The sequence below is a fragment of the Salmo salar genome, chromosome ssa06, assembly GCF_905237065.1.
Source record: "Salmo salar chromosome ssa06, Ssal_v3.1, whole genome shotgun sequence".
Classification (NCBI taxonomy): Eukaryota; Metazoa; Chordata; class Actinopteri; order Salmoniformes; family Salmonidae; genus Salmo; species Salmo salar.
In genome coordinates, this window is record NC_059447.1 from 5902501 (window position 1) to 5926207 (window position 23707).

At 45.0% G+C, this 23707-nt stretch overlaps 2 protein-coding genes across 6 annotated transcripts in view; both read left to right on the forward strand.

Annotated features, from left to right (window-relative positions):
• Positions 1–10462, forward strand: part of LOC106601970 (SMG1 nonsense mediated mRNA decay associated PI3K related kinase) — a 143262-nt gene extending 132800 nt beyond the window's left edge. For all 5 annotated transcript variants that reach the window (XM_045719641.1, XM_045719642.1, XM_045719644.1 and 2 more), the window contains 5 exons: positions 2163–2386; positions 2525–2625; positions 2904–3080; positions 6777–6883; positions 8696–10462. In XM_045719641.1, coding sequence (XP_045575597.1) covers positions 2163–2386; positions 2525–2625; positions 2904–3080; positions 6777–6883; positions 8696–8773 — 687 coding nt within the window. In that variant the 3' untranslated portion in view covers positions 8774–10462. The remainder of the gene's footprint in view (positions 1–2162; positions 2387–2524; positions 2626–2903; positions 3081–6776; positions 6884–8695) is intronic.
• A 1087-nt stretch (positions 10463–11549) lies between these two features.
• The window catches only part of LOC106593279 (ADP-ribosylation factor-like protein 6-interacting protein 1), a 51951-nt gene continuing 39793 nt past the window's right edge, over positions 11550–23707 (forward strand). The window contains exons 1-2 of the mRNA XM_045719646.1: positions 11550–11774; positions 19007–19140. Of these exons, the coding sequence (XP_045575602.1) occupies positions 11739–11774; positions 19007–19140 (170 nt within the window). The 5' untranslated portion in view covers positions 11550–11738. The remainder of the gene's footprint in view (positions 11775–19006; positions 19141–23707) is intronic.

Genomic DNA, 23707 nt, shown 5'->3' on the forward strand with positions numbered 1-23707 from the left:
TCTGGTCTACTTAGTTCACTGACTGTATAATATGAACCAGATAACAGCTGGGTCTGGTCTACTTAGTTCATTGACTGTAGAGGAACCAGATAACAGCTGGGTCTGGTCTACTTAGTTCATTGACTGTAGATGAACCAGGTAACAGCTGGGTCTGGTCTACTTAGTTCATTGACTGTATAATATGAACCAGATAACAGCTGGGTCTGGTCTACTTAGTTCATTGACTGTATAATATGAACCAGATAACAGCTGGGTCTGGTCTACTTAGTTCATTGACTGTAGATGAACCAGATAACAGCTGGGTCTGGTCTACTTAGTTCATTGACTGTAGATGAACCAGATAACAGCTGGGTCTGGTCTACTTAGTTCATTGACTGTATAATATGAACCAGATAACAGCTGGGTCTGGTCTACTTAGTTCATTGACTGTATAATATGAACCAGATAACAGCTGGGTCTGGTCTACTTAGTTCATTTACTGTATAATATGAACCAGATAACAGCTGGGTCTGGTCTACTTAGTTCATTGACTGTATAATATGAACCAGATAACAGCTGGGTCTGGTCTACTTAGTTCATTGACTGTATAATATGAACCAGATAACAGCTGGGTCTGGTCTACTTAGTTCATTGACTGTATAATATGAACCAGATAACAGCTGGGTCTGGTCTACTTAGTTCATTGACTGTAGATGAACCAGATAACAGCTGGGTCTGGTCTACTTAGTTCATTGACTGTATAATATGAACCAGATAACAGCTGGGTCTGGTCTACTTAGTTCATTGACTGTATAATATGAACCAGATAACAGCTGGGTCTGGTCTACTTAGTTCACTGACTGTAGATGAACCAGATAACAGCTGGGTCTGGTCTACTTAGTTCACTGACTGTAGATGAACCAGATAACAGCTGGGTCTGGTCTACTTAGTTCACTGACTGTATAATATGAGCCAGATAACAGCTGGGTCTGGTCTACTTAGTTCACTGACTGTATAATATGAACCAGATAACAGCTGGGTCTGGTCTACTTAGTTCATTGACTGTATAATATGAACCAGATAACAGCTGGGTCTGGTCTACTTAGTTCACTGACTGTATAATATGAGCCAGATAACAGCTGGGTCTGGTCTACTTAGTTCATTGACTGTATAATATGAACCAGATAACAGCTGGGTCTGGTCTACTTAGTTCACTGACTGTATAATATGAGCCAGATAACAGCTGGGTCTGGTCTACTTAGTTCATTGACTGTATAATATGAACCAGATAACAGCTGGGTCTGGTCTACTTAGTTCATTGACTGTATAATAGGAACCAGATAACAGCTGGGTCTGGTCTACTTAGTTCATTGACTGTATAATATGAACCAGATAACAGCTGGGTCTGGTCTACTTAGTTCATTGACTGTATAATATGAACCAGATAACAGCTGGGTCTGGTCTACTTAGTTCATTGACTGTAGATGAACCAGATAACAGCTGGGTCTGGTCTACTTAGTTCACTGACTGTAGATAGAACCAGATAACAGCTGGGTCTGGTCTACTTAGTTCATTGACTGTAGATATGAACCAGATAACAGCTGGGTCTGGTCTACTTAGTTCATTGACTGTAGATGAACCAGATAACAGCTGGGTCTGGTCTACTTAGTTCACTGACTGTATAATATGAACCAGATAACAGCTGGGTCTGGTCTACTTAGTTCATTGACTGTAGATGAACCAGATAACAGCTCGGTCTGGTCTACTTAGTTCATTGACTGTAGATGAACCAGATAACAGCTGGGTCTGGTCTACTTAGTTCATTGACTGTATAATATGAACCAGATAACAGCTGGGTCTGGTCTACTTAGTTCATTGACTGTATAATATGAACCAGATAACAGCTGGGTCTGGTCTACTTAGTTCACTGACGGTAGATGAACCAGATAACAGCTGGGTCTGGTCTACTTAGTTCATTGACTGTATAATATGAACCAGATAACAGCTGGGTCTGGTCTACTTAGTTCATTGACTGTATAATATGAACCAGATAACAGCTGGGTCTGGTCTACTTAGTTCATTGACTGTATAATATGAACCAGATAACAGCTGGGTCTGGTCTACTTAGTTCATTGACGGTAGATGAACCAGTGAAATGTCTTTCTCTTCTGTCTCTCCCGTAGGACGAGGAGAACGCGCTGGCGGAGGGGGAGGAAGTGACCTACGAGGGCAGCGTCCGCCAGTTCCTGTTGGAGTACAAGGCGTGGCAGGACAACGTGCAGATCGTGCTGTTCACTGTCGTCCAGGCAACGGGCCAGCCCCGAGGGGGAGGAGCCAGTCAGGAGGGGGTGGAGCTACTGCAGGAGATACCTGCTACCCTGAAGGAGCTACACACACAGAGCACCAGGTACACACACACACACACACACACACACACACACACAGAGCACCAGGTACACACACACACACACCCTGAATGAGCTACAAACACCCCTACCCGTACTGACAGTGGCCTCCCTGTCCCTCTGTCTCTCTCTGTCTTCAGTGTGTATAACCGCCTGGTTGGCTTTGCGTCTCCGTTGGTGACAGAGAGGGGTGGAGACTGTTCCAGCCCCACCTCTACGGCTCAGACCAGCTTCGCTGCAGGTAACGACGCTACCCTGGCTGAGGGCACCCTACTCCCAATGTGGTGCACTACTATGGGCACTAGGTCAAAAGTAGGGCACTACATAGGGAATAGGGGGCCCTTTGTTTAATGTGATAACCTGTGTTAAATACCAGAATGATTAAAAATGGCATCTCGCTTCAGAGCTCACAGGCAATGATTACTCTCTCCCGTTCTCTTCTCTTTACGATCTTTCTCTCTTTCTTGCTCTTTCCTTTCCTCTCTCTCTCTTTCTCTCTCTTTTCTTTCTTCCCCCCAGCGGTGAGGTGCAGCGGTGTGAAGACTCAGACAGACTCAATGTCCCAGAATTCACGCAAGCTCCTCCCCCGTAACCTTGGCACCCCGGCGGACACCCCCCCCAGCGCTCAGACGATGACCAGCAAGGGTTTGAATCCCAGCCCCAAACGGGCTGTACGCGACCCCAAGACGGGACGAGGTACGACCCCTAACCTCCATCTAACCCCTGACCTCCAATTCAATGAGTGTATAATTAGAAGAAGCAGCAGTACTGCTGCCTAACTGTTCCAAATGGGACCCTATTCCACATAGACTGCTGCCTAACTGTCCCAAATGGCCCCCTATTCCATATAGACTGCTGCCTAACTGTTCCAAATGGGACCCTATTCCACATAGACTGCTGCCTAACTGTCCCAAATGGCCCCCTATTCCATATAGACTGCTGCCTAACTGTCCCAAATGGCCCCCTATTCCATATAGACTGCTGCCTAACTGTCCCAAATGGGACCCTATTCCATATAGTACAACAGTAGAGCACTGACTGTACAAAACATTAGGAACACCTCTCTAATATTGAGTTGCACCCCCCTTTGCCCTCAGAATAGCCTCAATTCGTATCACGGGCATCAACTCTACAAGGTGTCGAAAACATTCCACAGGGATGCTGGCCCATGTTGACTCCAATGCTTCCCACAGTTGTCAAGTTGGCTGGATGTCCTTTGGGTGGTGGACCCTTCTTGATACACACAGAAACTGTGGAGGGTGAAAACCCAGCAGCGTTGCAGTTCTTGACACAAACCGGTGCGCCTGGCACGTACTACCATACCCCGTTCAAAGGCACTTCAATCTTTTGTCTTGCCCATTCACCCTCTGAATGGCACACATACAGTCGTGGCCAAAGTTTTGAGAATTACATAAATATTAATTTCCACAAAGTCTGCTGCCTCAGTGTCTTTAGATATTTTTGTCAGTTGTTACTATGGAATACTGAAGTATAATTACAAGCATTTCATAAGTGTCAAAGGCTTTTATTGACAATTACATGAAGTTGATGCAGAGTGAAAATCTGCAGTGTTGACCCTTCTTTTTCAAGACCTCTGCAATCCGCCCTGGCATGCTGTCATTTAACTTCTGGGCCACATCCTGACTGATGGCAGCCCATTCTTGCATAATCAATGCTTGGAGCTTGTCAGAATTTGGGGGTTTTTGTTTGTCCACCCGCCTCTTGAGGACAAGTTCTCAATGGGATTAAGGTCTGGGGAGTTTCCTGGCCATGGACCCAAAATATCCATGTTTTGTTCCCCGAGCCACTTAGTTATCACTTTTGCCTTATGGCAAGGTGCTCCATCATGCTGGAAAAGGCATTGTTCATCACCAAACTGTTCCTGGATGGTTGGGAGAAGTTGCTCTCGGAGGATGTGTTGGTACCATTCTTTATTCATGGGTGTGTTCTTAGGCAAAATTGTGAGTGAGCCCACTCCCTTGGCTGAGAAGCAACCACACACATGAATGGTCTCAGGATGCTTTACTGTTGGCATGACACAGGACTGATGGTAGCGCTCACCTTGTCTTCTCCGGACAAGCTTTTTGCCGGATGCCCCAAACAATCGGAAAGGGGATTCATCAGAGAATATGACTTTACCCCAGTCCTCAGCAGTCCAATCCCTGTACCTTTTGCAGAATATCAGTCTGTCCCTGATGTTTTTCCTGGAGAGAATTGGCTTCCTTGCTGCCCTTCTTGACACCAGGACATCCTCCAAAAGTCTTCACCTCATTGTGTGTGCAGATGCACTCACACCTGCCTGCTGCCATTCCTGAGCAAGCGCTGTACTGGTGGTGCCCCGATCCCGCAGCTGAATCAGGAGACGGTCCTGGCGCTTGCTGGACTTTCTTGGGCGCCCTGAAGCCTTCTTCACAACAATTGAACCGCTGTCCTTGAAGTTCTTGATGATCTGATAAATGGTTGATTTAGGTGCAATCTTACTGGCAGCAATATCCTTGCCTGTGAAGCCCTTTGTGTGCAAAGCAATGATGACGGCACGTGTTTCCTTGCAGGTAACCATGGTTGACAGAGGAAGAACAATGATTCCAAACACCACCCTCCTTTTTAAGCTTCCAGTCTTTTATTTGAACTCAATCAGCATGACAGAGTGATCTCCAGCCTTGTCCTCGTCAACACTCACACCTGTGTTAACGAGAGAATCACTGACATGATGTCAGTGATCCTTTTGTGGCAGGGCTGAAATGCAGTGGACATTTTTTCAGTTAATTTTGCATGGCAAAGAGGGACTTTGCAATTGATTGTAATTCATCTGATCACTCTTCATAACATTCTGGAGTATATGCAAATTGCCATCATACAAACTGAGGCAGCACACTTTGTGAAAATTAATATTTGTGTCATTCTCAAAACTTTTGGCCACGACTGTACACAATCCATGTCTCAAGGCTTAAAAATCCTTATTTAACCGGTCTCTCCCCTTCATCTATACTGATTGAAGTGGATTTAACAAGTGACATTAATATGTGTGCATATATATTTTTATTTTATTTAACTAAGCAAGTCCGTTAAGAATAAATTCTTATTTACAATGACGGCCATACCCGGACGATGTGGGGTCAATTGTGCACCACCCTACGGGGACTCCCAATCACGGCCGGTTGTGATACAGCCTGGCTTCAAACCAGGGTGTCTGTAGTGACACCTCAAGCACTGAGATGCAGTGCCTTAGATCGCTGCGCCACTTGGAAAATAAAATATAAAAGTAACACTATAACATAACAATAACGAGGTTATATACAGGAGGTACCGGTACTGAGTCAGTGTGTGTTGGTTGAGGTAATTTGTACATGTAGGTAGGGGTGAAGTGACTATGCATAGACAATAAACAGCGAGTAGCAGCAGTGTACAAAACAAAGGGGGGGGTCAATGTAATAGTCTGGTGGCCATTTGATTAATTGTTCAGCAGTCTTATGGCTTGGGGGTAGAAGCTGTTAAGGAGCCTTTTGGTCCTAAACTTGGCGCTCCAGTACCGCTTGCCGTGCGGTAGCAGAGAAAACAGTCTATAACTTGGCTGACTGGAGTCTGACAATTTTTTGGGCTTTCCTAGGCCACCGCCTATTATATAGGTCCTGGATGGCAGGAAGCTTGGCCCCAGTGATGTACTGGGCCGTACGCACTACCCTCTGTAGCGCCTTACGGTCAGATGCCGAGCAGTTGCCATACCAGGCGGTGATGCAACCGGTCAGGATGCTCTCAACGGTGCAGCTGTAGAACTTTTTGAGGATCTGGGGACCCATGCCAAATCTGATGTGGTGGTTGACTCTGACATGGTGGTGGTGGTGTGTGGTAACTCTGACGTGGTGGTGGTGGTGTGTGGTAACTCTGACGTGGTGGTGTGTGGTAACTCTGACGTGGTGGTGTGTGGTAACTCTGACGTGGTGGTGTGTGGTAACTCTGACGTGGTGGTGTGTGGTAACTCTGACATGGTGGTGTGTGGTAACTCTGACGTGGTGGTGTGTGGTAACTCTGACGTGGTGGTGTGTGGTAACTCTGACGTGGTGGTGTGTGGTAACTCTGACGTGGTGGTGTGTGGTAACTCTGACGTGGTGGTGGTGGTGTGTGGTAACTCTGACGTGGTGGTGGTGGTGTGTGGTAACTCTGACGGTGGTGGTGGTGTGTGGTAACTCTGACGGTGGTGGTGGTGTGTGGTAACTCTGACGTGGTGGTGGTGGTGTGTGGTAACTCTGACGTGGTGGTGGTGGTGTGTGGTAACTCTGACGTGGTGGTGTGTGGTAACTCTGACGTGGTGGTGTGTGGTAACTCTGACGTGGTGGTGTGTGGTAACTCTGACGTGGTGTGTTGTGTGTGTGTGTGTGTGTGTGTGTGCTGCAGCTGTCCAGGAGAGGAACTCGTACGCGGTGAGCGTGTGGAAGAGGGTGAAAGCCAAGCTGGAGGGGAGAGACGTGGACCCCAACAGGAGGATGAGTGTCACTGAGCAGGTAACTACACACTGAGCAGGTAGCAACACGCTGCTTTACACACTGAGCAGGCAGCAACACGCTGCTTTACACACTGAGCAGGCAGCAACACGCTGCTTTACACACTGAGCAACACGCTGCTTTACACACTGAGCAACACGCTGCTTTACACACTGAGCAACACGCTGCTTTACACACTGAGCAACACGCTGCTTTACACACTGAGCAGGTAGAAACACGCTGCTTTACACACTGAGCAGGTAACTACACACTGAGCAGGTAGCAACACGCTGCTTTACACACTGAGCAGGTAGCAACACGCTGCTTTACGCACTGAGCAGGTAGCAACACGCTGCTTTACACACTGAGCAACACGCTGCTTTACACACTGAGCAACACGCTGCTTTACACACTGAGCAACACGCTGCTTTACACACTGAGCAACACGCTGCTTTACACACTGAGCAACACGCTGCTTTACACACTGAGCAACACGCTGCTTTACACACTGAGCAGGTAAACATGCTGCTTTACACACTGAGCAACACGCTGCTTTACACACTGAGCAACACGCTGCTTTACACACTGAGCAACACGCTGCTTTACACACTGAGCAGGCACACACGCTGCTTTACACACTGAGCAACACGCTACGCACTGAGCAGGTGCAACACGCTGCTTTACACACTGAGCAGGTAGAAACACGCTGCTTTACACACTGAGCAGGGAAACACGCTGCTTTACACACTGAGCAACACGCTGCTTTACACACTGAGCAACACGCTGCTTTACACACTGAGCAACACGCTGCTTTACACACTGAGCAACACGCTGCTTTACACACTGAGCAACACGCTGCTTTACACACTGAGCAACACGCTGCTTTACACACTGAGCAACACGCTGCTTTACACACTGAGCAACACGCTGCTTTACACACTGAGCAACACGCTGCTTTACACACTGAGCAGGCAGCAACACGCTGCTTTACACACTGAGCAACACGCTGCTTTACGCACTGAGCAGGTAGCAACACGCTGCTTTACGCACTGAGCAGGTAGCAACACGCTGCTTTACACACTGAGCAGGTAGAAACACGCTGCTTTACACACTGAGCAGGTAGAAACACGCTGCTTTACACACTGAGCAGGCAGCAACACGCTGCTTTACACACTGAGCAACACGCTGCTTTACGCACTGAGCAGGTAGAAACACGCTGCTTTACACACTGAGCAGGTAGAAACACGCTGCTTTACACACTGAGCAGGCAGCAACACGCTGCTTTACACACTGAGCAACACGCTGCTTTACACACTGAGCAGGTAGCAACACGCTGCTTTACGCACTGAGCAGGTAGCAACACGCTGCTTTACGCACTGAGCAACAACACGCTGCTTTACGCACTGAGCAGGTAGCAACACGCTGCTAACGCACTGAGCAGGTAGAAACACGCTGCTTTACGCACTGAGCAGGTAGCAACACGCTGCTTTACGCACTGAGCAGGTAGAAACACGCTGCTTTACGCACTGAGCAGGCAGCAACACGCTGCTTTACACACTGAGCAACACGCTGCTTTACACACTGAGCAACACGCTGCTTTACACACTGAGCAACACGCTGCTTTACACACTGAGCAACACGCTGCTTTACACACTGAGCAACACGCTGCTTTACACACTGAGCAACACGCTGCTTTACACACTGAGCAACACGCTGCTTTACACACTGAGCAACACGATAAGAGCATCTGCTAAATGACTAAAATGTAAATGTACTCCATCCCTCTCTCCCCTACCTGTCTCCCCACCTCCCCTCTCTCCCTCTCCTCTCCAGGTGGACTGTGTGATAAAGGAGGCCACCAATGTGGACAACCTGTCCCAGCTGTACGAGGGCTGGACAGCCTGGGTGTGAATGGTGTCTCCCTGTGGTTCCAGCACACAACAGAGCCTCGCAGAGGGAGGGTTAGACATCCAACCCAACCTCCAGACCAGACACCCGGATACGTTCCTGCCCTGTTCTGGCAGGGTTAGGGTTAGGTGTGTCTGTCTGGGCCTGGGGGGTGAAGGAAGGAGAGGAGGAGCCACTGGAGCAGCAGCACCCAACCGTGCCACACGCTGATGGGGAAGGAGGGGGAGAGGGGGGGGTCAAGATACTCCCCCCACCCCGATATAACCTCCTAGGGGTCCACCATGGAACCCCTACTCCTGTACCGTAGCAGCACTAGAGCTGTCTGCCTGGCTGATTGGCTGGCTAAACCCAGTCCCACCCAACCTGCCACCTGGCAATAGACCAAGCTAACACAACCAGCTAAAGGGTCACTCTGCAGTCTGTCTGCAGCCAGATCTGACCACTCTGCTTGTCTGTACGGGTGGGGGGGTCTGTCTGGGACAGGAAGGGGAGCAGAGGAATTGGTAGGGAAGGTATGGTGATAAGGCCCTCCCCCTCTACCCTATGTTTTGAATAACCTTTACCCTCCCCTAATGAAAACCACCACCACCCTCCACTCACTGTTACCACCGATGACAACCCCCCCTTTAACAGTTGAGCTGGTTTACCCAGCAATGCCGTTGGGTTTGGACCTCATTTTAAAGGGACGGAGAAAGGGGAGGCTTTGCCAGGTGTGGTCTGAAGAGCTGATTGGCTGCGCCTGTTTTTAAACCAATCTCCTCCCTGATGGTACAGTGATTCTGATTGGCCAGCGACTGAGCTGCGTGAGTTGTGATTGGGCAGGTGTGGAGTGGGGGGAAGGGAAGAATCTGTTGGCTCAATGGACTCCATCCAAGCCTGAGAGGGAAAATGATTCCAGGAAATAAAATGGTGTAATCAGACTGTCTTTTTTCTTTTTTTCTTCTCTAAACATTTATTCTAAAACTGAAGAAAAAAATACTTATTTTACAAAGCTCTTTAGAAATTGTGTATCACACAAGTTTGACATTAAAAATGGATTATCAAGTGGAGATGGGGGTTTTTGGGGAGAAGATTCAAAGTCGTGTGGCTTTTTATTTATACGTTTCGGCACTGCGTAACGATGTGCCTCAAGTTAACTAATCCTATTGTCTGAAGTTCCCTTTTTGTTTTGAGGAGAGTTAAGATTTCGGGTTTGACTGAGAAAGATAACAAAGTGGGCAAAGTTCTAGCTAGTTACTATCTGAACCTTGGTCTACGTCCCAAACAGCACCATATCCCCTATACAGTGCACTACTTTTGACCAGAGACATATATGGGTCAAAGGTCATGCCCTATATAGGGAATAGGGTGCCATTTGGAATGCATGCCTTGACCTGAGAGAAATCCATGTATAATCATTTTTCTTCAATGTGAATCTTTATTCATATCTGTTGTATTTGTAGGCTTCTCTCCTGCCTATCCCTTGTTTATAAAATAGAAAAGCTTTAGACTAGATTGATTCCTTTTTTTGACTTGCTGCCTTGCCTGTGAGGAGGAGGAGGAGTACCTCTAGTTCTACCTTTTTAGTGGGAGAAATAATTACAATAGATAAGTGAAGGAATAGTGGATGTTTTTTTGATGGTTGTGAAAAACTGCTATTTCTTAAACGTTTTATTGGATTTAGTTTGAAATAAAATTGCATTTAACATGGTCGTCTGTTTCCGTCTCTGCATATGTTCTGCAAATACAAAACATAATACAAATAAATACACCCATGTACTAACTAACTAGGCAAGTCAGTTAAGAACAAATTCTTACTTACAACGATGGCCAAACCCGGACGACAATTGTGTGCCGCCCTATGGGACTCCGAAACACGGCCAGTTGTGTTACAGCCTGGATTCAAACCAGGGTGTCTGTAGTGACGCCTCTAGCACTGAGATGCAGTGCCTTAGACCGCTGCGGCCCCATGTATTTGTGTTAAACAATTTTTTTAATGTTGATGATTTGATGGCTGATATTCTTAATTCTTGTACGGTGATGCCAATGAAAATACAGTAAAAGTAATTTTATTCTAGAATTCTTTCTCACGGTGGAAAGATTGATACTGTGAACTGGACATACAGTATGAACTGCATGTACATAGAAAATGGATAATGGAAGAACATACAGAACTCTACCCTCTCAGTACACGTTTCCATTGTTTTTCTACGTCCCATACTCTCATAACTACAAAGACTGAAATGTGCATGTACTTCGCTGCTTTGGATGAGAAGCCACACTGTTTTCAACAATCTGGTATTTACACTGATGTAGAAACAGGATGGCTGGAGAAAGCTGGCTAACTGTTTTCAGTGATCTAAAAGAGACTGAGGGTTGTGTCCCAGACTTCTGACCAAGGGAATAGGGTACAGTTTGGGACTTGGCCAAGGAAAGGAATTCACCTCAGACTATCGGGTAATGGTTATAGACTGGTGAATGAGCTCACTGGGCTAGCAGCCAATCTATATCCAGTCAGTGAGGGGGAAATGTAACACAGAGAACCTTGAGGACTTCAGCAGTGGTCAGTGATCCAAACGCCTGACTGATATTAAATTAATCATCCAATTCCATTTAAGCTAAACCTAATCAATCAAGTGATTTGTGAAATTGGTCAGAGGTTCACCAATTCAATTATTGCTCAATCTACTAATTTCCTCCTGCGAAACAAACGGTTTAAAATGAATTGGGTCATGAATGTCAGCCGAGTAGTTTTATTTGGGGCAATGCCGAGAAAAGGGGCGTGAACTACATTACCCATAAAGCCTTTAGCCATGACGGGTTTTTTGTTGTTCATAAGTCCATCCTGCCAGGCGTTTAACGGTTGGTTTGTGAACTGCAAAATCCACAAAGAGAGGGAAGCGTCTGCTGCGCCCCTTGGGTCGTTTTAAATTTGCCTTTAAAACATCACCGAAACCTTAAACATCGTAAACTTAAACAACTGCTAGCTATGGCAGAGGGAGACAACAAAAGCGCCAACGTAATCGTAAGTAACGTTATCCCACTTTCGACTTGACAAGCTCTTGTTCCTGAATTAGGTAACGTTAACGTCGTAGTGTGTTTGACTGCTGTCGTTCGCTTGTCAACGGCCTTCGAAATGCTAACAATTAACCAGCTATGCTAGCGAAGGAGGATTAATGATTTCATTTTCACTAATCTGAGCAAATTAACCAAGCCATGCATTGCATGGTTTGTTAGATGGCGTATGTATGATTTTTATATAGGCCATTAACATTATCTACACTAACAATTATTTAACGTTATGTAGTCTAATATTGGCCTTTTAGCTAACATTATTGCTTGGCTAACTAGCTGTTAACGGATGATACCGCTAATTGATGAAAGGTGTTTTTGTAGTTAGCATACAGCTAGCTGGTTATTTGGCTGGCTACCCAACAAAGCGGCTGTCCCTAAGGTTATTTTAAATGTGACAAACGTTCAGCTGACAAGCCGAGAGAGCCCATGTCTGGCTAATTTCTATCTTGTGACATTTAACATCCCCCTTAAAATTACCAAATTTGCGTTACCTTAACTATTTGATTAGTCACCGAAAGATGATATATATATATTTTCGTATAAAAGTTAGACGATTTACTGAATAATTTCGCCTGATTAGAGTGACTAGTGTAATTAAGAGCCTGTTCAGAAGTGGTCGCTGCTCTAGAGACCTGTCACTGCTCGGACCGAGGGCAGAACGGCGCTAAATGACAACCTACATGGTGCCTGTATGTTCCTGAGTGATAACATAGACATTTTCTAAACGAAATCCGCGGAATACAAAATTGAGCCTATACATTAATGAACGTTAAGACTGAAATTCAGTATATACCCTTCCCAGAAAAAAAATGTCTTGAAGTTTATTGTGCATTTGAGTTACCTTTTTAATTAAATGATAATGCCTGAGAAGACTGTTTGAAGGATATATTGGCACTGGTGGTGTTAGGCCCGAGATAAAATCACATTTTATTAGTCACACACACATGGTTAGCAGATACTGCGAGAGTAGCGAAATGCTTGTCGTCGGGTCCCTCAAATCTCCCCCGTCAGTCAAATACTTTCCTCCAAACACCGCCTTCGAGAACATTTATACAACTGGTTAGGAACATATTCAAATAACGTTAATGAAAATATGTCAATCATTATCTTGAATAATTTATTCATACAATTTCATCGTTCCACAATATATAGTCCCGATACAAATAGGCATTTTTAACGTCGTAGATTTAGCAGGTGGTAATTTGTGGCGTAGACCCAAGCTGGAATGCTGTTGTAATCTGTTAGGGACAGACGCGGAACGCCTCACTAATATCCAATGGTATAGAGTGGCGCGAATTACAAATACTTCAAAAATGCAAAAACTTCAAATTTTCAAACATATGACTATTTTACACCATTTTAAAGACAAGACTCTCCTTTATCTAACCACATTGTCCGATTTCAAAAAGGCTTTACAACGAAAGCAAAACATTAGATTATGTCAGGAGAGTACCCTCCCAAAAATAATCACACAGCCATTTTCAAAGCAAGCATATATGTCACAAAAACCACAGCTAAATGCAGCACTAACCTTTGATGATCTTCATCAGATGACACTCCTAGGACATTGAACAAAACATGCATGTATTGTATAACAATCAAGTTCATATTTCTATCAAAAACCAGCTTTTTACATTAGCATGTTTTGTTCAGAACTAGCATACCCACCGAAAACTTCCGGTGAATTTACTAAATTACTCACGATAAAGGTTGACAAAAAAAAACAATTATTTAAAGAATTATAGATACAGAACTCCTTTATGCAATCGCGGTGTCCGATTTTAAAATAGCTTTTCGGTGAAAGCACATTTTGCAATATTCTGAGTAGATAGCCAGGCCATCATGGCTAGCTATTTTGACACCCACCAAGTTTGGCACTCACCAAACTCAGATTTACTATAAGAAAAATTGGATTACCTTTGCTGTTCTTCGTCAGAATGCACTCCCAGGACTTCTTCAACAACCAATGTTGTTTTGGTTCCAAATAATCCATAGTTATATTGAAATAGCTCCGTTTTGTTCGTGCGTTCAAGTCACTATCCAAAGGGTGTTGCGCTGGCGCGTTTCGTGACAAAAATTTTCAAAATATTCCATTACCGTACTTCGAAGCATGTCAAATGCTGTTTAAAATCAATTTTTGTGATTTTTTTATTTATTTTTTCTCGTAAAATAGTGATAATATTCCAACCGGGAGATGTTGTATCCGTTTAAACACTGAAAGTAAAACATGGAGTCATCACATGCATGCGCGCCCCAGTGCCATTGTTCTCAGAAGGACCACTCTCCAAAACCCCTGCTGTTTTTCGCTCAGAGACTGCAGAGCTATCATTCAATGTTCTGGCGCCTTCCTGGAGCCAATGAAAGCCTTAGAAAATGTCACGTTACAGCAGAGATCCTGTATTTTTGATAAAGAGGCTATAGAAGGACAAGAAATGGTCAGATGGGGCACTTCCCATATAGAATCGTCTCAGGTTTTGGCCTGCCATATGAGTTCTGTTATACTCAGACACCATTCAAACAGTTTTAGAAACTTTAGGGGGTTTTCTATCCAAATCTACTAATTATATGCATATTCTAGTTTCTGGGCAGGAGTAATAACCAGAGGGGGGCAGTATTTTCACTGACGGATAAAAAACGTACCCGATTTAATCTGGTTATTACTCCTGCCCAGAAACTAGAATATGCATATAATTATTAGCTTTGGATAGAAAACACTCTAAAGTTTCTAAAACTGTTTGAATGGTGTCTGTGAGTATAACAGAACTCATATGGCAGGCCGAAACCTGAGAAGATTCCAAACAGGAAGCGCCCTCTCTGACTATTTCTTGGCCTTCTTGATCATCTCTATCCAAAACAGGGGATCTCTGCTGTAACGTGACATTTTCTAACGCTCCCATAGGCTCTCAGAAGGCGCCAGAATGTTGAATGATGACTTTGCAGGCCATGGATGAAGAACAGTAGCGCGTTTTCGTAAGTGGTCGATCTGAGAACAATGAGACTGGCGCGTGCGTGCACGAGACGACTCCATGTTTTTATTTGAACGAAAACAGGGTTTCCCGGTCGGAATATTATCGCTTTTTGACGAGAAAAATCACATAAAAATTGATTTTAAACAGCGTTTGACATGCTTCGAAGTACGGTAATGGAATATTTTGTAATTTTGTCACGAAACGCACCGGGCGCGTCACCCTTTGTTACCCTTCGGATAGTGTCTTGAACGCACAACGAAACACCGCTATTTGGATATAACTATGGACTATTTGGAACCAAACCAACATTTGTTGTTGAAGTAGAAGTCCTGGGAGTGCATTCTGACAAAGAACAGCAAAGGTAATCAAATTTTTCTTATAGTAAATCTGAGTTTGGTGAGTACCAAACTTGGTGGGTGTCAAAATAGCTAGCCATGATGGCCGGGGTATCTACTCAGAATATTGCAAAATGTGCTTTCACCGAAATGCTATTTTCAAATCGGACACCGCGATTGCATAAAGTAGTTCTGTATCTATAATTGGTTTTTTTTGTCAACGTTTATCGTGAGTAATTTAGTAAATTCACCGGAAGTTTTCGGTGGGTATGCTAGTTCTGAACATAACATGCTAATGTAAAAAGCTGGTTTTTGATAGAAATATGAACTTGATTGAACAAAACATGCATGTATTGTATAACAATGTCCTAGGAGTGTCATCTGATGAAGATCAAAGTTTAGTGCTGCATTTAGCTGTGGTTTTGGTTTTTGTGACATATGCTTGCTTTGAAAATGGCTGTGTGATTATTTTTGGGAGGGTACTCTGCTGACATAATCTAATGTTTTGCTTTCGCTGTAAAGCCTTTTTGAAATCGGACAGTGTGGTTAGATAAAGGAGAGTCTTGTCTTTAAAATGGTGTAAAATAGTCATATGTTTGAAAAATGGAAGTTTTCGGATTTTCGAGGAGTTTGTATTTTGCGCCACGCCTATCATTGGATATTGGAGCAGTTGTTCCGCTAGCGGAACGTCTAGATGTAAGAGGTTAACCAACAATGCAGTCTATGACTTGGGTGACTGGAGTCTGACAATTTTTTTGGTGCCTTCCTCTGACACTGCCTAGTATATAGGTCCTGGATGGCAGGAAGCTTGGCCCCAGTGATGTACTTTACCGTGCGCGCTACCCTCTGTATAGCCTTACAGTCGAATGTCGAGCAGTTGCCGACGCAACCGGTCAGCATGCTCTCAATGGTGCAGCTGTAGAACTTTTTGATGATCTGGGGACCCAATGCCAAATCTTTAGTCTCCTGGGCGGAGAGAAGGTGTTGTGCCCTCTTCAGGACTGTCTTGGTGTGTTTGGACTATGATAGTTTGTTGGTGATGTGGACACTTGAAGCTCTCAACCTGCTCCACTACAGCCCCGTAGATGTGAATGGGGGCGTGTTCGTGGACTACAGGAAAAGTAGGCCGGTCAGCTCCTTTGTCTTGCTCACATTGAGGGAAAGGTTGTCCTGGCACCACACTGCCAGGTCTCTGACCTCCCTATAGGCTCTCATTGTTGTCGGTGATCAGGCCTTCCACTGTTGTCGTCAGCAAACCTAATGATGGTGCTGGAATCGTGCTTGGCCACGCAGTTGTGGGTGAACAGGGAGTACAGGAGGGGACTAAACACGTACCCCTGAGGGGCCCCCGTGTATAGGATCAACGTGGCTGATGTATTGTTGCCTAGCCTTACAACCTGGGGGCGGCCTGTCAGGAAGTCCAGGATCCAGTTGCAGAGGGAGGTGTTTAGTCCCAGGGTCCTTACCTTAGTGATGCGCTTCGTAGGCACTATGGTGTTGAATGCTGAGCTGTAGTCAATGAACATCATTCTCACATAGGTGTTATTTTTGTCCAGGTGTGAAAGGGCAGTGTGGAGTGCAATCATCTGTGGATCTGTTGGGGTGTTATGCGAATTGGAGTGGGTCTAGGGTTTCTGGGATGATGGTGTTGAAGTGAGCCTTAACCAGCCTTTCAAAGCACTTCATGGCTACCTACATGAGTGCTACGGGGTGGTAATCATTTAGGCAGGTAACCTTTGCTTTCTTGGGCACAGTGGACCTGGTGGTCTGCTTGAAACGTGTAGCTATTACAGACTCTGGGGATGTTGAAAATGTCAGTGAAGACACTTGTCAGTTGGTCTGCGCATGCTCTGAGTACACGTCCTGGTAATCCGTCTGGCCCCGTGGCCTTGTGAATGTTGACCTGTTTTAAAGGTCTTGCTCACATCGGCTACGGAGAGTTTGATCACAGTCGTAGCACCCGCTTCAATTGATCTGTATTTCACTAGATTCTCCAGCAGTGGTTCCCAAACTGAAACTCAGTCCAGGTTAATCTGGACTGTTTTGAAATTGGGTAGTGCATCAGTTTTCCTCTTGTCAGTCATTGCATTTCTTAGAGCTATTTATTTTTTAACTAGGCATGTCAGTTAAGAATTGTTATTTACAATAACGGCCTACTGGGAACGGTGCCTTGTTCGGGGCAGAACGACAGATTTTTACCTTGTCAGCTTGGGGATTCGATGCAGCAACCTTTCGGTTACTGGCCCAACGCTCTAACCACCAGGCTACCTGCTTATAACTAATGTCCTGATCAGCTAGCCCATGTTGGGTCATGTTTTTTTTTGCTTATAAATTTTGTAGTAATGTTAGTCACTCAAATATCATATGAATACACATTAGCCATGGCAAAATGTATGAAATTGTAATAAAATTTGCTTCAAAACTGAATTTTCTCACTACACCGTGATTTCTTTGTTTGTGGAATTGACGGAAATAAGCTTTAAACCTGCAAAAATAAATAGTCTAGCAACGAGGGGCGTAAACACTTTGTGGCCATAGAAATAGATGTTCTGGGCGTGCAGGGGGATTGTTCCCCAATGCTGGCAATGGAGCCTGAGTGGGAGAAGGTTTGGGAACCTCTGTTCTAGAACAGTGAGTGTACACTCTAGAATCTGGTTGAGACTGTCTTCAGTCAAATCGTGCTTTGACAGCTCTCAGATGCAGCAGTCAGGCCTCGTCTGTCGTTGATTACATTCAACACTGAACAAACCTCCCACAGAGGATCATCTGAAAACTAGGGTGGATCACGATGATGAGCTGTGTGGCAAAACAAGTCTGTAACGTTAATAGCTATTCCTTTTCCTGGCTGGCTGTGCGTCATGAGACCACATGGTGTTTAGTACCCTTGGAATGAGATGTCTGTATGAAGACGGGTCTTTGTGGTGCCAGCACAACGTGGGATTATTTCACTTCCCAGACCATTCACAATGACACCTCTGTTTTCCTCAACCCTTTGGCCCTGTGGCTCTGCTCAGCCACCAACTGATAGTGGTAGATGGATGTTTGGAAGTCAGCAGGGCTTAAGGTATTAGCTAGCCATTAAACAGTGGTATTTCTGTGGTGCAGTCTGATGCGTCCAAATGGCACCCTAGGCCCTATATAGTGCACTTCATTGGCCAGAGCCCTATAGGGAATAGGGTGCCATTTGGGACTTAAACTAGCTCCTTAGATTAACAGGCTAAACTGTTAACTATATGTTAACTGGAGTTCAGCGTTGTCTGGACTGAGAGTTAAATGGCTTTTCTTCTGAGTCCACCAGTGCATCTTGAGTCCTTTTTCAACCTGACCCGTTATCAGGCTGTGTTTTCACACACCTTGGGACTACTACTATGGCCTATTTATTGCCTTACCTCCTTACTCCATTTGCACATCCTGTATATAGATTTTCTATTGTGTTATTGACTGTACTTTTGTTTATCCTATGTGGTTCTGTTTGTGTCACACTGCTTTGCTTTATCTTGGCCAGGTTGCAGTTATAAATGACAACTTGTTCTCAACTGGCCTACCTGGTGAAATAAAAATTTCATGTAACTGGTCAAATTGCTACTTTGCCATGTTGGGAGCTGGGGTTTATGCATGTATTTAAGCGACGCTTAACCCCTGGCTCTACAATAGACTAGCGTCCTGTCCAGGGGGTTAACACCTGGCTCTATAATAGACTAGCGTCCTGTCCAGGGGGTTAATAACACCTGGCTCTGCAATAGACTAGCGTCCTGTCCAGGGGGTGTACTTGTAGATCAAGCTGCCTCACTCTACAGAAACAGGAGATGGGGCTCCTGTCTTATTGACCGTTCTGGCTCGTCCAAGGCTACTTCCTAACCTGTGTGTGTGTGTTCCAGGCCCAGGAGACGGCCCAGCTGGAGGAGCAGCTGCAGGGCTGGGGAGAAGTGATCCTGGCTGGGGACCAGGTCCTGCGCTGGAAGAAACCATGGTTCCCTGGAGCCCTGATGGCAGCCACCACACTGGTCTTCATGTGAGTAGTACTCCCACATACACACGCGATGCATACAGCTGTGCTGTCACGCTCTCACACACGCACGATACATACTAGAGGTCAACCGATTAATCGGAATGGCCGATTAATTCGGGCCGATTTCAAGTTTTCATAAGTCGGTATTTTTGGCCACGGATTTGCCTTTTATATATTATTTATTTTTTTACACCTTTTATTTAACTAGGCAAGTCAGATTAAGAACACATTCTTATTTTCAATAACGGCCTAGGAACGGGGTTAACTGCCTTGTTCAGGGGGGATTCGTTTTTGCAACCTTCCGGTTACTAGTCCAACGCTCTAACCACCTGCCTTACATTGCACTCCACGAGGAGCCTGCATGGCAGGCTGACTACCTGTTACGCGAGGGCAGCAAGAAGCCAAGGTAAGTTGCTAGCTAGCATTAAACTTATCTTATTAAAAAAAAACAATCTTAACTAGTGATTATGTTAAACTAGTAATATCAATAATTTGTAGTTATCTAACGTGTCCTGCGTTGCATATAATCGATGCGGTGCCTGTTAATTTGTCATTGAATCACTGCGAGCTTCTCCAAACGGGTGACGATTTAACAAGCGCATTTGCGAAAAAAGCACTGTCGTTGCACCAATGTACCTAACCATAAACATCAATGCCTTTCTTTAAAATCAATACACAAGTATATATTTTTAAACCTGCATATTTAGTTAATATTGCCTGCTAACATGAAATTGTCACTTATCTTGCATTCATTGCACGCAGTCAGGGTATATGCAACAGTTTGGGCCGCCTGGCTCGTTGTGAACTAATTAGCCAGAATTTTACGTAATTATGACATACCATTGAAGGTTGTGCAATGTAACAGGAATATTTAGACTTAGGGATGCCACCCGTTAGATAAAATGCGGAACAGTTCCGTATTTCACTGAAAGAAAGAAAAACGTTTTGTTTTCGAGATGATAGTTTCCGGATTCGACCATATTAATGACCTAAGGCTCATATTTCTGTGTGTTATAATTTAAGTCTATGATTTGATATTTGATAGAGCAGTCTGACTGAGCGGTGGTAGGCAGCAGCAGGCTCGTAAGCATTCATTCAAACAGCACTTTCGTGCGTTTTTCCAGCAGCCCTTCGCTGTGCTTCAAGCATTGCGCTGTTTATGACTTCAACCTGGGTGGGTATAATTTGTGGAACGTTCCAACAGGAATCTGTTCCAAAAACTTCCTAAATGACAAGGTTTCCAAAAAACAACGCACACAAAGTTGTATAGCGGCAGAATAAGATACCGGGTAGGAAGTGGTCTATTTCATAGCGTTTTTCACTCATCACGTTTATTCCGAAAAATGTCTGTCCTCACATGTCTGGTTGCCTATGGACAAACATTAAGAATAAGCTACATGGTGAGTTGATGCCTATTCGGCAGCTAGTTAGCTAGGTTTGTATGCGTTGTTGGTTGGCAACCTTTTACTTTACGTTTTTTGGAACAGATTCCTGTTGGAACGTTCCGCAAATTATACCCACCCCATCAACTCCCAAGATTAGGCTGGTGTAACCGATGTGAAATGGCTAGCTAGTTAGCCGGGTGCACGCTAATAGGGTTTCAAACGTCACTCGCTCTGAGACTTGGAGTAGTTGTTCCCCTTGCTCTGCATGGGTAATGCTGCTTCGAGGGTGGCTGTTGTCGTTGTGTTCCTGGTTTCGAGCCCAGGTAGGAGCGAAGAGAGGGACGGAAGCTATACTGTTACACTGGCAATACTTTTTTATTTATTTCACCTTTATTTAACCAGGTAGGCAAGTTGAGAACAAGTTCTCATTTACAATTGCGACCTGGCCAAGATAAAGCAAAGCAGTTCGACAACATACAACAGTTACACATGGAGTAAAACAAATATACAGTCAATAATACAGTAGAAAAATAAGTTTATGTACGATGTGAGCAAATGAGGTGAGATAAGGGAGGTAAAGGCAAAAAAGGCCATGGTGGCAAAGTAAATACAATATAGCAAGTAAAACACTGGAATGGTAGATTTGCAGTGGAAGAAAGTGCAAAGTAGAAATAGAGATAATGGGGTGCAAAGGAGCTAAATAAATAAATACTGTAGGGCAAGAGGTAGTTGTTTGGCCTAAATTATAGATGGGCTATGTACAGGTGCAGTGATCTCTGAGCTGCTCTGACAGCTGGTGCTTAAAGCTAGTGAGGGAGATAAGTGTTTCCAGTTTCAGAGATTTTTGTAGTTCGTTCCAGTCATTGGCAGCAGAGAACTGGAAGGAGAGACGGCCAAAGGAGGAATTGGCTTTGGGGGTGACCAGGGAGATATACCTGCTGGAGCGTGTGCTACAGGTGGGTGCTGCTATGGTGACCAGTGAGCGGAGATAAGGGGGGACTTTACCTAGCAGGGTCTTGTAGATGACCTGGAGCCAGTGGGTTTGGTGACGATTATGAAGCGAAGGCCAGCCAACGAGAGCGTACAGGTCGCAGTGGTGGGTAGTATATGGGGCTTTGGTGACAAAACGGATGGCACTGTGATAGACTGAATCCAGTTTATTGAGAAGGGTATTGGAGGCTATTTTGTAAATGACATCGTCGAGGATCGGTAGGGTATATTTGGCAGCATGAGTGAAGGATGCTTTGTTGCGAAATAGGAAGCCAATTCTTGATTTAACTTTGGATTGGAGATGTTTGTGAGTCTGGAAGGAGAGTTTACAGTCTAACCAGACACCTAGGTATTTGTAGTTGTCCACATATTCTAAGTCAGAACCGTCCAGAGTAGTGACGCAGGACAGGCGGGCAGGTGCAGGCAGCGATTGGTTGAAGAGCATGCATTTAGTTTTATTTGTATTTAGGAGCAGTTGGAGGCCACGGAAGGAGAGTTGTATGGCATTGAAGCTCGTCTGGAGGGTTGTTAACACAGTGTCCAAAGAGTGGCCAGAAGTATACAGAATGGTGTCGTCTGCGTAGAGGTGGATCAGAGACTCACCAGCAGCAAGAGCGACATCATTGATGTATACAGAGAAAAGAGTTTGCCCAAGAATTGAACCATGTGGCACCCCCATAGAGACTGCCAGAGGTCCGGACAACAGGCCCTCCGATTTGACACACTGAACTCTATCAGAGAAGTAGTTGGTGAACCAGGCGAGGCAGTCATTTGAGAAACCAAGGCTATTGAGTCTGCCGATGATTGACAGAGTCGAAAACCTTGGCCAGGTCAATGAATACGGCAGCACAGTATTGTTTCTTATCGATGGCGGTTACGATATCATTTAGGACCTTGAGCGTGGCTGAGGTGCACCCATGACCAGCTCTGAAACCAGATTGCATAGCGGAGAAGGTGCGGTGGGATTCAAAATGGTCTGTAATTTTATTGTTGACTTGGCTTTCGAAGACCTTAGAAAGGCAGTGTAGGATGGATATAGGTCTATAGCAATTTGGGTCAAGAGTGTCCCCCTCCTTTGAAGAGGGGGATGACAGCAGATGCTTTCCAGTCTATGGGAATCTCAGACGACACGAAAGAGGTTGAACAGGCTAGTAATAGGGGTTGCAATAATTTCGTCAGATAATTTTAGAAAGAAAGGGTCCAGATTGTCTAGCCCGGCTGATCTGTAGGGGTCCAGATTTTGCAGCTCTTTCAGAACATCAGCTGAATGGATTTGGGAGAAGGAGAAATGGGGAAGGCTTGGGCGAGTAGCTGTGGGGGTGCAGTGCTGTTGAATGCAGTAGGGGTAGCCAGGTGGAAAGCATGGCCAGCCGTAGAAAAAATGCTTATTGAAATTCTCAATTATAGTGGGTTTATCGGTGGTGACAGAGTTTCCTATCCTCAGTGCAGTGGGCAGCTGGGAGGAGGTGATCTTATTCTCCATGGACTTTACAATGTCCCACAACTTTTTTGAATTTGTGTTCAGGAAGCAAATTTCTGCTTGAAAAAGCTAGCCTTAGCTTTTCTAACTGCCTGTGTATATTGGTTTCTAACTTCCCTGAAAAGTTGCATATCACGGGGGCTGTTTGATGCTAATGCAGAACGCCATAGGATGTTTTTGTGTTGGTTAAGGGCAGTCAGGACGGGGGAGAACCAAGGGCTATATCTGTTCCTGGTTCTAAATTTCTTGAATGGGGCATGCTTATTTAAGATGGTGAGGAAGGCATTTAAAAAAAATAACCAGGCATAAAAATAAAATAACCTACTGACGGGATGAGGTCAATATCCTTCCAGGATACCCGGGCCAGGTCGATTAGAAAGGCTTGCTCACTGAAATGTTTCAGGGAGCGTTTGACAGTGATGAGTGGAGGTCGTTTGACCGCTGACCCATTACGGATGCAGGCAATGAGGCAGTGATTGCTGAGATCTTGGTTGAAAACAGCAGAGGTGTATTTAGAGGGCATATTGGTTAGGATGATATCTACGAGGGTGCCAGTGTTTACGGCTTTGAGGTGGTACCTGGTGGGCTCATTAATAATTTGTGTGAGATTGAGGGTGTCAAGCTTGGATTGTAGGATGACTGGGGTGTTAACCTCTTGGGGCTAGGTGGGACGCTAGCGTGCCACCCGTGGTGCACTCCATCAACAGCAGGTGCA